General features: G+C 40.0%; 1 protein-coding gene across 2 annotated transcripts in view; it reads right to left on the bottom strand.

The window, feature by feature from the left end:
- Window positions 1-7,882: 7,882 nt before the first annotated feature.
- TTLL5 (tubulin tyrosine ligase like 5) overlaps window positions 7,883-12,112 on the bottom strand; it is a 127,258-nt gene continuing 123,028 nt past the window's right edge. For both annotated transcript variants that reach the window (XM_035327649.1, XM_035327650.1), the window contains one exon: window positions 7,883-8,458. In XM_035327649.1, coding sequence (XP_035183540.1) covers window positions 8,418-8,458 — 41 coding nt within the window. In that variant the 3' untranslated portion in view covers window positions 7,883-8,417. The remainder of the gene's footprint in view (window positions 8,459-12,112) is intronic.

Here is a 12,112-nt window from a genome sequence, read left to right as displayed (position 1 = left end):
CACAGTGTGTTCCCTGGAAAGACCCATTGCAAAGATTACAGACCTTAGTATTCTATGATTCTGATTTAACAGTTACTCATCTGCTTTTTAAACATCGTTATCTAGGGCTAGGTTGCATAGGAAAGGTGGCAGAGATGGTCTGAAGGCATTCAACCAAGCAGCTGGTCCTTCTCTGGTACTGGGCTACAATTTCATGGAAAATACGCTTAAGGATAAGGACCTTTATACCTAGTACAGAATAGAGGTTCTTTACAGCTGTGGTTTGTGGCAAAACAAAAAAACAACACACACACACATTATGGTTTCCCACTTCCTGCAGACTTAGAGAACAGCTTTCAGGCAAGAGCTCTGCTCCCTGTGGTATATGCTGGCACTGCTCAGTTACACCAGGGAATACCGATCTTTCAAACAGCATCTTCTGAAGACAAATATTTATTTCTCCCCCCTTTAAAGGGGGTAGTGTTCTTTGTGCAGGGTGATAATTTTCACCTCTCATTCCACTTAATTGGCTAGGCAAGATGATACTTCACTGCTGTCCACAAAGACTGATGCAAGAAGTAATTCCACGCAGGGGCTATGCATGTGGCAGAAAGCAAAAGTGACTTTTTTCTTCTGTGGTTTATCAACACCCGGACATTCTTCACTAGCTGTGTACAGATGTTCATTTATCACATACAGAAATTAGCACAAGGCATTATAATAATGTGTCAGGACTGCTGCATGTACCTGATTTGATGAAAGAAGCCAGCTGGGTCATATCAAATGAGAGATTTCCTGACATTCTTCAGGAAGGATTTCTTTTTTTCTTCTGAGGTGATTATCCCCTTCAGGAAGCAGACAAAGCAAAGATTTGCTGTACAGCCAGGCGCAAAACTTACAGGAACTGTGCAATGCATGTAGTGTAATGACTGGGGAATGTCTCGGTAACCACATTCTGAATGTTTCTTGAAACAAAATTATGTATTTTGAAGTACTGAAACCCTGTTACAGGTAGCCTACATCCTTAGGAAATCTACAAGGATTTGTAAGAAACTTCATTTTTTGGAGAAAACAGTAGCAGACAGCCTGACTTGCAACAACAGTCTACGGAAGATGTCCAGCTTGCAACAAGGTGCTTTGAGTGACACAACTTGATATTTTCCCCATCAAAGGACACGTGTTACAGAAATCTCTATACTTTAGGATCTGAAGATCCCATTTGAGTACTATTACGCTAAGCACTCTCTTGTGCTAATCTGAAGAACTGGAAACAAAAAGGACAGAGAGAAAATAAAGGATATGATGACGATCTCAGGAAAGCATGGCTTTGCAGCAATTACAATGTGCTGACTACACTCGTGAAATCGTCATACATCAATGTTGTCACCTGAACTCAACCAAGTCATTCAGAAGACCTAAGAAAACTTGCACAGCCACAATTTGGCAGGAAGAGTCACCAACCTTTATTCTTAGATATGTTTTTCAAGAGAAATTATCAGTAGACATACGGAGACATGAGTTTTGTATGTCTGTGGACAAGAAAAAAACTTCACAGTTGATATCAAAGACAAAATGTATCACACATTGAATTTCTAGAATTAGAAATGGTGGAGATAACACACTTTCAGGTGGAAAGACATCCCTGATTTGAATGGGGGAAACAACAAGCAACTGGAATCATAAGATCTGTGACTAGTGACACTAATGCGATGGTTGCAGCTTCACTTGCCCTGCTGGTAGATTCACAGCTGTCTATCTGCACACCTTAAAGAATGGCACAGACATCCCAGATGTATTAGATATATCTGATACAGCATGTACTTTTCAGAAAGTCACATAAATAAGGCCAAATCGCTTGAAAAATATGAAGTGAATCCTACATAGTAATTACTGGAAATAGCTGGGGAAAAAATCCTTCTCAATTTTCTTCACCCATCTTAAAGAAAAGGTATTTTTTCCAGTAGTGGAACGAGGGAGCAATGACAGCCAGACATTTGGACACGATAGTAAAGGAACTTTTCAAAGATCCCTTCACCACTTTGACATGGTAGTACTCATGACACAGGGATTAGATTAATAACCCCAACACATTTTTTCTAAGGAGGCTTTATGACTTGAACATAACTACGCTGAGCACAGTAACCTGTCTCCTCTTAAGCCGGGGGAAGGAGGCTACACTTAACCATTGCTATAACTATGGTGAAATGATATTTTCTAAAATACTCCTGTACGGACACCAAATAAAACAAATGTTTTGGGTTTGTCTTGTGTTGCACATCCCAGAATGCCAGTGAGCAAAAGGCCAAATACAATGCTGAAATTCCTTTCAGAGATGACACCACCTCCACCTGCCCCAAGTAAATGATGAAAATTCAGTAAAAGATTTTGAGGTTTTGAACTGCCCCAAAATTCTTAATATTTGCATCAAATTTGATTTCTTAAGGCCAATTCCTTTGTCTTCTCTTTTTTTTTTTTTTTTTTTTTGTCCAATAGGTCAGATAAAGAAGCGATCCCTTTTCAAAGAATGTAAGATTTCTCAAGTTCATTGTGTGCACCGTAGGCGTTGACTTGTAGAGAAGAGGCCCTGTTAAGTATACTCTTTTCCCTAGGGAACCACTATGATTCACTGAATACCACTGGCAAAGACTTCACACCAGGGTCTCCACAGTCATCAGTGATTCTTTCCTTTAAATTGGAAACAGCAGTGAAAACTCATTTTCAATGAGTGCCAATAAAATCCTTTTTTGGTAAGGTAACAGACAAAGCAGACTCCTCCTGGCAAGCTTGGTGCCTTGTTTGTCACCTTTAGTTCAGTAGAGTTTGTCCTCTTTGTTGAAACTGCATAGAGAGGCTGCTTCAAAAAACTTGGAATCCAACAATTTTGCAGTTTGTGTTTCCTAACTACTCATCTCTAAGGCAGCAGGGAAACCTGATCTCATTTTTTGGAAAGGGCAGTAGTGCTCTAAAGTGAGAAGTTACCAGGTACTGTAATTCTTTAAGATGTGCTGTGACTGTAGACGTTCACCCTGAAGCTGCTTTGTACTCAAGCACTTTAGAAGACAAAGACTGCAAGAAGTGAATGTGTGTATATACAAGATAACTTGAAGCTTCAGTTAGTGGTAACTAACTTTCTTTTCCCATATTAAACTGCTTAGCTATTTACAAATATCATATTATGGGTGACTTCTGTACAGCAACCCACTTTCCTCCAAAATCACAACTGTGTAGAAGTGGACATTGGTGTCCTTTAGGAGCTTCACCATTCGGAAAGCCTCTGCAATGTACATAGCACCAGTCCAGGTGAAGGCAGACAAGCTGCATGGGACAACTTGGCAGATGTCAGCAACAAAGACTTCTTGGAGACCCCAACACCACAGCAAATGCTGGTGGAGCATGCCACTGTCATGACAGGCAGCCTTGACTTAGCTATTCTAGTAGGCTGTACTGCAACAGGCAAAATAAAACATCTATACAAAGGCAGACTACAAGACCATCTAGCCCACACCTTGTTTCTGACAGTGGTCAACAGCATATAGCTCATAGACAAGCTAAGAACTGGAAAATTTCATTGTGATACTTCCCCAGAACAGTCATTTGAAAAGGCTTAGAAATGTTCTGCTTGTTTTTTGACTTTAATATTTAATATGACCCAATAGATTTCCTTTTCATGAATTTGTCTACTTGTCTTTTCAAACTACACTTTTTTTTTGCCTCCACAACATCTTGTGACAATACTGTCAGTTATATACCGTGAAAGAAAATCACCACCACCACTTTTTTCTTTGAATCTGTTATTTGCTAATTTCATTTGATGATCCTATTTCTTTTAGTGGGCAAGGCTGGAACAATCATTCCCTTTTCACCTTCTCCTCACCTATATCTTTTCCTATTTAATGGTTTCTATCTGAAAATAACTATGAATGCTAAGTTTTGTGCTCATGATATAACCAATCTCAAGGACTCTCTGACAGACCTGATTCTGTAGGGATAAAATAAGGTTTATTTATGATGTTTAGCATAAGCAGGAATGTCTTAGCTCTAGAAACATGAGGTTCTAGAAAAAAGAAAAGGAGGCGAAGTCCCACATTTAAGTAAAGCTCAGAAGTTTCTTTTGGAAGAAATTCATGACAGATCCACAGGAATAATGTGTCCAGAAGGAAAAGATATGAAGAGGATCAATCAGCCAGTTACTGCAACAGCAACAAAAAAAAAATCCAACTATTTAAATAGCACCAAATAACCCATACAGGTTCAAACACTAAGCCCAGAATTACCATGAGCAGCAAATGTAGGACAGACTGAGAAAAAAAGTCCTTGGCAGTTTGATCAAGTAAACCTTAACAAAAATAAGTCAGCAGCCAGATTACTTTAGTTTCCAGCAAATAATCCAAACTGACTGGAACTGTTATATTAGTACAAAGGTACAGCCCTGAGAGAATGCAAGCTGAGATTCCAGGCTCTTCTATAAACTCATCTATAAGCTGATGATCTCCTTCACAGCTCAAGAAGAGGAATGGTCTATCACTGCCAGCCATTCAAATCCATACACATACAGAGACTCCATAGACACAGCATTGAAATGCCTTCTAGCAAACAGAGGTCCTGATACCAAAACCTCCTGCCATATCATAGAAAAAGTATCACAGATATGTATGGTGACCTTCAGGGCCTCAGAATGAGGAATCTATCCAACAAAACACGCTTGTCCAAGAGAACATCTGATCTTGCGAACGCAAATTCCACTATGTCTCACTGGCATCCAAGACCAAGTGGTCTACCTAGTGTCAGAGCATGATCTCCCACTGATGGCACCCACATCACCAATAAAGCTGTTTTAAAGGCTGAGATGAACAACTTAAATATGAGCTTATTACATCATGTACTGAGTACCAGTCAGCTGCTTCTGCAAGGGAGGGCATCTCATGTCCTTCTCTTTACATGTACGTTGTGATGCGCTCCTCGCCTGAACACAGTATAAAAGGCTTGTATGAACTCTGTATGAACCTCTCCCTTCTGGCCTCTAGTGTGCACCCTACTCCGTTCAAAACTAACAAGCCCAATTGTCTGTCATGGAACAGACTCTGTAACTTACAAGTGATGTGAACACCACTGAGTAGGAGAGAAGAGGACGCCTTGGTTACGTTATGTGGTCTCACCACTGAAACAGATGCTGAATGATCGTTGGGGGCATTGTACTGGCAATTTTCTTTTCTTATGGTAAACAAAGGCACTGTACTGGCAATTTTCTTTTCTTATGGTAAACAAAGGCACTTTTGATGAAACTTGTTGGTGAGCACAGGGATGTAAGTGTCATAAAAGCAGAGACAAATTAATACCCACTTGAAGAGAATTTATATAATTGTACTCCCCTCACGTGCAACTATTATAAATTAGAATGGTTTGCCATTCTTTTATCTCTCTTGTACCAGAAGATACTTCCCACAAAATGCATTCCCTCTGAGATGTGGGAAAAAGAGTTTTATGCCTCCTTATTGAATTACTTAACTGAAACACTCTTTGAGAGAGGTTTCTGAGAAGAGACATATGGAAGTAGGAGACCTGCAAAGAGACAAAAAAGCATGTTACATTCAGTTCACGGTATCCAGCAGGCACAAATACATATGCAGACTCCAGGCTGATGGGTATAAGGAAGTAGGAAAAATAACAAGCTGGAATTGCAGGATTTATTCCTGATTCTTTATTGCATCACTGCACATGCTCTCAAGATAACAGCAGCTGTGCTCAGAGCTAGGATCAGCAGATGCCCAAGGCAAAGTAATACTGCCATTTCCTTTGAAGATCTGGCTGCCCTAACAAATCTTGAGGCTGAACAGGAGTTCAAAAATGAAGTGTTTGTCTGGATGTAAAGGACCAGTCTTAATATCTCTGGATTTTTCATTTGTTGGAAGCAGAAGTCAAAATTTTTCAAGGACAAAGGATGCATGACTTCACTGCTCCTAAAGCTGACAAAACTCGTCCCTTCAAAAGGAAGGTCTTAGACTGCAACATGCTTTTCTCTGAACATTTAAAAAATCATAGAGGAAAGATGTCTGATATACTTCTACTAAGTCATCATAGTTACAGATGTGGTGTTGGCTACATTTAACATACAATGCAAAGAAGTTCAGGAGACATAGGCTACAACTGAGTACAACTTGTTATCCCAAAATCAGTGGGTGGGAGACTCACAAAACTGACAAAAAAAATAACTTACTTTCATAATAAGCCAGCACTAACTGGTAAATCCTAACTGGTAAATTGCCAGACAAAGATATAAGAATGTTGTTTCTGTTAATGATACTCTGAAGACAACCACCTTTCCTGGGCTAACCAAGCATTTAAATCTCTATTGTCCAAACCTTTGAAAAGTTTTCAGTGGCAGCTGTGATAGCCTGAATGAAAAAACTAGAGAACAAAACCAGATGAGATGAGAATTCCGCAAGGATGCATATCCTACAGCTACTCAATCCTGCACATGAAACCCAGCGGAATAAAGGATAACTTGGATCCCCTGGGAGGATGCAAGGAATGAAATCAGTTATCTACTAAGCTAAACCTTATAGGCAAATAGAACCTCAGTTCTGGAACAAAGCTGAAGGCTATAGCCAACACCAAACACGGCAGAGTAGGCTATGAGAAGACAGACCCAAGGTCTTGAAGCCCACAGCAGCTGAGGATGTGCAGAAGTTTGAAATAAAAAACATCTGTAACTGAATTTTCACTAATGATGAGCCAACAACGTGATGCACCGGTAGAAACAGTAGAAACCTTTATCTCTAACATCCCTAGGTAAAATTTGATGAGTACAGAAGTGACGTGATCTGGTAGTAACTTCACGAGATTCTACAGAACTCTAGATCATTGATGATATATGATGGTGGAACAGGCAGCAGACAAGCACTGCAGTGATCCTTGAAGAACACAGCTGAAAAATGCAGAGAAAGTGAACTAGATCATGACTGTCTAGGAACTGAAACATAAGCCAATGAATTAAGAAGAGGAACAGCTACATCAGAGAACTGGATTTTGGACAAATGAAGTATTTGATCTTTGTCATATGTGTAAGGAATAGAAAAATGCATGTTCTGTCCTATGCCTAGAGCAAGTGATAGTTAAACTAATGGGGTACGAACCTAATTGTTTAATCCTCTCACAATTTATCTGGTCTTGAATAACAAGAGGTATGCACAACCAAAGAGTGAACATGAACACAAACACCCTTTTCAAGAGAAAACACTTTTGCCCTCTGACACTATTTCTGTCAGCTGTTTGGATTGATCGTTATCTAATTTGCCAGCACCTTAGAATGATCTCTTAACACTGATTATACAGGGTAGATGTGACAGGGGAGCTGTGGAATAAGAAAACATCAAACAGGCTGTTAGAATACAATCCCTGAGGGCTCCAACACCAGCAATAGGAAACACTGTACTCTTTGAGAACTGCAATCATACCGCTTGCTGTTTGACAAGGGAGAAGTTGGAAAATACCATGAAAATAGAGTTTTCCTTTAACCTGGCACCAACAAAGAGCCAGAGCTGAAACTGCTTCCTGTTCATTTTAAGGATGGGTGGATCTTCTCTCCAATACATTTTCCAGCTGCTGAAGTTGTTTGCTAACAAAAGCAAATTAATTTTCATAACATTAGGCAAATTCTAACTGGAGTGGTTCACTAAGCCACTATTGCAGCTGATAGAAGCCACCTGGGCCTTAGGGTTCAACCTTGGGTCTAAAAACATCATCCAATTAAAAAAGTTTATATAGCCTAAATAAACAGAAATCAAAATAGAAAAATAAGCCACACAGAACATAAGCACCCAACAGTGAAACATAAAGACAAATTTTAAATCCTGTCCAACATAACAAGAACAAATATTTTGAGGGTGTGAATTAATAACCAAAATTATAACCAAAACAAACAAATGAAATGACTTTATTCAAATTGAGCATTTCCATGGCTCTGTGCCAAAATTCAAGATGGCAACTAACAAGGATGTCTCTGCTCATATGGTCTAATATTTTTCTCTGCTATTGGTTGCCATGTGATGACAGCAGACAATATTGGCTGTTACTGGACTAGGACAGACTGAAATGGCTGAGCAAACAAGTTTGAGACTTTATGTTCAAACTTAGATCTTGGGAAAAACAACACAGATAGTTGGAGGACCTCTGTCTTATAGAAAGATCTCACGGTCAGTGATCAGGAAGAGGTGGGAGGAAAACTCCAAGGCTCAGCAGTAGAAGCTCTCAGAGGCAATCATTCACCTCAGCCTACAGATGTATCACCAGCTTCTGCAGATGTTCAGGTACTCTCCTCAGTGGCTTGTCCTCTCAGAAGGGACTCATTCACCCTCCACTGGGTGTTATGGGTGCATGGTGGTCTGAAGTCGCTGCTGCTTTTTCCTTCGTCCCATACTTGAAGCAACAGCCTGGATTCCTCACCTGATGTTCAGTGTTAGTCCTTCCCTGCAAGCAGAGGCTGGAAAAAAACACAAAGCAAAACTTTGGAGTAATCACGGTACTGTTTTATTTAAAACGCTGCTGAACTGCTCTGCAAATCTCAGCCACCAACAGAAATCTGAATTTCCCTACCATACATTTCCCTACCATACTTTCTCTGCACTACAAGATGAGATCACAGTATGACAAACCTAACTTTATAAGCTACTGTCCAAAAAAATGCTGTTGGTATTTCTCTCAACGCTTTCTTTGCACTTCCCTAATCCAGCTCATCTCTTCACATGCTCCTCCAGTAACTCTAAATCCCTCTCCCATACCAGCATGCTTTGCCTTTTTCTTTCTGTGTCTTTTATTCATTTGCTTGCAGGGAAATCTACTCCCCAACTCCAAAAGATGCTGAGTGCCTTGGTGCAAAAGAGGTGGGGATGTGAAAAAGTTGATCTTTAAAAGAAACAAGATGGGGATAAGAAAGATTTTCTTCTCATTAGTAGAGAGACATGCTGCATATAGAGACATAGAGAGAGACATACTGCAACATTTTCCTTCTTAGGCATGTTATGGGAAAAAGTCAATGTCATTGTCACTTCTTTTATGTAAAAAACCTTAGATATTCCCTTAAAAGAAAAATTCAAAACACTTAGAAATGCAGTTTAAAAAAAAAGTTTATTTTGGACAGTTTGCATTGTCCTTTGTATTTAGCATATCAGCTTGCTCCTAAATACGAGTGACACTTGTTGAGAGCTGAGTTATTAAAAATATTGCTATATTTTTAAAAATACACTCTCCTTGAAATCCCAGCATAGAGCCAAACACCATACAGTACAGAGGATCTGGAAAGATGTTTAGAACAGTATTGCCAGCTATGTCACTGCACAGAAAGTTTGGAACCTGAATTAGGAATCAAACTGTCAACCATGTGTATGAAGAGAGGATACCAGAGCAGAAGACTGTCCCCTGGCAATATGCTGATATTAAGAAAACAAAGGCACATGAGAGAAGCAGCCAGCTTCAACCTCGTCTTCCTGTTTTGAAGTGGCTTTTGAGCCTTCCTTGTCTTACAGAAATGCACAGTACAGTTTGTCTTTTCTCACAAACTGAATTAAAATCACCTAATGTGAATTCTTCTTGTGCAGTTACCTTCAGGACTCAACACAGAGAGGGGCATTCCCATGTCTACATGTAAATAAGTGCATTCTTACCATGAGTCTAACTCATGGCCATTACTATGATTTAATTATTTCATAAATCTTAATGTAAATAACCCTATGAAGTTTTATCATTTCAAAGCTACTTGTGAGTGCTCTACCTCCTTTTAAGTTCTGGTTGAGTAGCGGGAACAAAAACCTCAGATTATTACTGACAGCAACCTGAAGTGTTGATTCCCTCTTGTGATGAGCGTCATTGCAGTGAATCACGGCATAAAACAGAATTAATTTCCTTTATCCCTTGCCTGCCAGGAGGTATTAAAACAAAGTATCTGTCTGTATGTCTGTCCATATGTTTACATACTATTATGTCATCCATGACTACACCTCAAAAACATTAACACTTTGGTACTTTGAACAGTCACATAGGGGTAAAAAGTATTATCTCCACTTTCTGGATAAGACTGAGTCACAAGGCAATCACAGGAGTTGTGTAAATGTAATGATATGTGTACGCTATAATTCGTGTTGTATATATAGACTTTCTCATCTTTACACAGTTTTACACAGCTTTACACAGTTTTACACAGCTTTACACAGTTTTGGTCAGATACCAGCACCTCATCTACTCTGCTTCCAAACTGCTGGAATGAGAGCAGAATACTGGGTTAGTCTGACAGCACCTCGTCAGGGACCTCTGCTAAGATTTTTTAGTGCTAGTTTGAACTGTTTCATCATACCCGCAGCAAGTCTATAGCAGAACTGTGAAGCATGTCCAAATCTCTTGAATCCAGTGTTGAAAACAGGAACTTCCTCTCTTCCTGAAAAGCTCTGATAATCCTAGAAACTCAGATCTTTTATCCCAGAGCAGAGGGAATTTCTAATCCCAGAGTGATGCCCAGCATTCTCTTGATAATATATAGTACAACTAAGAAAGGCAATAAATAGATGGGGTTTATTTATATCCTTGGGTGACTAACACTAGCAAGCCAGGACAGCTGACAACTGAAGACCAGCCTTCCCTCCCCGTTTTATTTATGGGCACAATTTCAAGTTGGCTTGCTGGACCGGGCAGACAAAGGAAAGCAGCAGTTCCCAGTCATGAAAAAGTACTAGGGACACACACACAAACAGCACACACACAGCTGTATTCTCATTACAGAGAAGTCTCTCTGCATTAACAGAGCAGTGAGCAGCCTCATTAATAAATGGACACATGGTGGGGGAAGCCAGCATGAGGCTCCCTCCTCCTCGTGTTGCAGAGAAGAGGCTGGGTGGGCTCCTCACCCCCACTGCTAATGGCTTTCTGTATTTGACAGGCCTCATTCTGCTTTCTCTTACTCGGTTTCCTACTCCCTGGTTTGTTGTGGCTCTCTGTTCTCTGGCTCTTCCACACATTTCATTTCATAACTCCAGACACTGCTTTTACTCTATTCACACACAGTTTGGCTTCTATTTTTAGTCTCAATAAAGTAATGCCAGATTAAAACAAAATCCAATTTGGATGGGCAAAGTCATCTTCTCTATAGGTAGCTTAATGCCAAAGGGCCAGATGTGAGACAGATGTAGCCAAGACATTATATAACCTCTCCCCAGCCTTTGCACACCTGATCTTGAATGACATTTCCAACACAGCAAGGAAATACAGGCAGTTCGCCATCACCTCACTACTGAGAACAAGCAAAGCTCAGCCTCCAGTCAGGCAAAAATGCCAGCTGCCTGAAGTCATTACTTATCCTGCTTATGAGTTTTCTCTGAGTCTGTCAGAAGTGAAAGTTCCTAAAATTCAAGCTGAGCTCTAGTTCTCAAAAAGGAAAGCCAATTTCTAGAGGCTCTCCTTTCCTTTTTCTCCTGCTTTCCCAGTGTTCCTGAAACTTGGAATGGCCTTTCCATGAGGCCGTGGCATGAGACCAGTAGCAACAGGAAAAAGACTTTCATAAAAGGCTTTATTTCATAAAAGAATGGCAAAACGTTGACTAAAGGTGTGAGAGGTGGGCTGTTGTCACAAGTTAAGCAGTAAATGTAATTTCTGATCATTAGAAGTGAACACAGACCCTCAGCTCTACCTGAGAGGCGATGGCTGAGATGGCAAGATCTTGTTAACATCTGAGAAGGGCTGAAAATGCTGCTTTCAGCAGAGCTTTATATTCTGCTGAGATTTAATGAAACTGCCAGAGTTTTCTCATATCTGGATAAACTCAAACAGTCATGCCCTGTTTAAAATTTTAGGTGTACACCTTTATGGTGCATCTATTCTGTAGTTATGTGTTAGACATATGCTTATTGCTAGCCATAAGGCAATGGCTCCCTGCTTCTTCAAAGAATACCAAGAAATAGCTTAAGGAGAAGGTCTTTCTTTACCTCTCTCCTTTCCCTTCTGGTAAATACAGGCTTATCTGTCATTATCTGATATGGGATAATTGCAACAATTATACCAGGGAGAAAAATTATCTTTCCCCCCATTCCATCTTTTTATCCCATCTTTTTTATTGTTGTATCTCCCAAAAGGGAGACACAACAATAGGATT

This window comes from Oxyura jamaicensis, chromosome 5 (assembly GCF_011077185.1).
Source record: "Oxyura jamaicensis isolate SHBP4307 breed ruddy duck chromosome 5, BPBGC_Ojam_1.0, whole genome shotgun sequence".
Taxonomy (NCBI): Eukaryota; Metazoa; Chordata; class Aves; order Anseriformes; family Anatidae; genus Oxyura; species Oxyura jamaicensis.
Note: the sequence above shows the minus strand (reverse complement) of the source record. Positions and strands in the feature narration are given on the sequence as shown.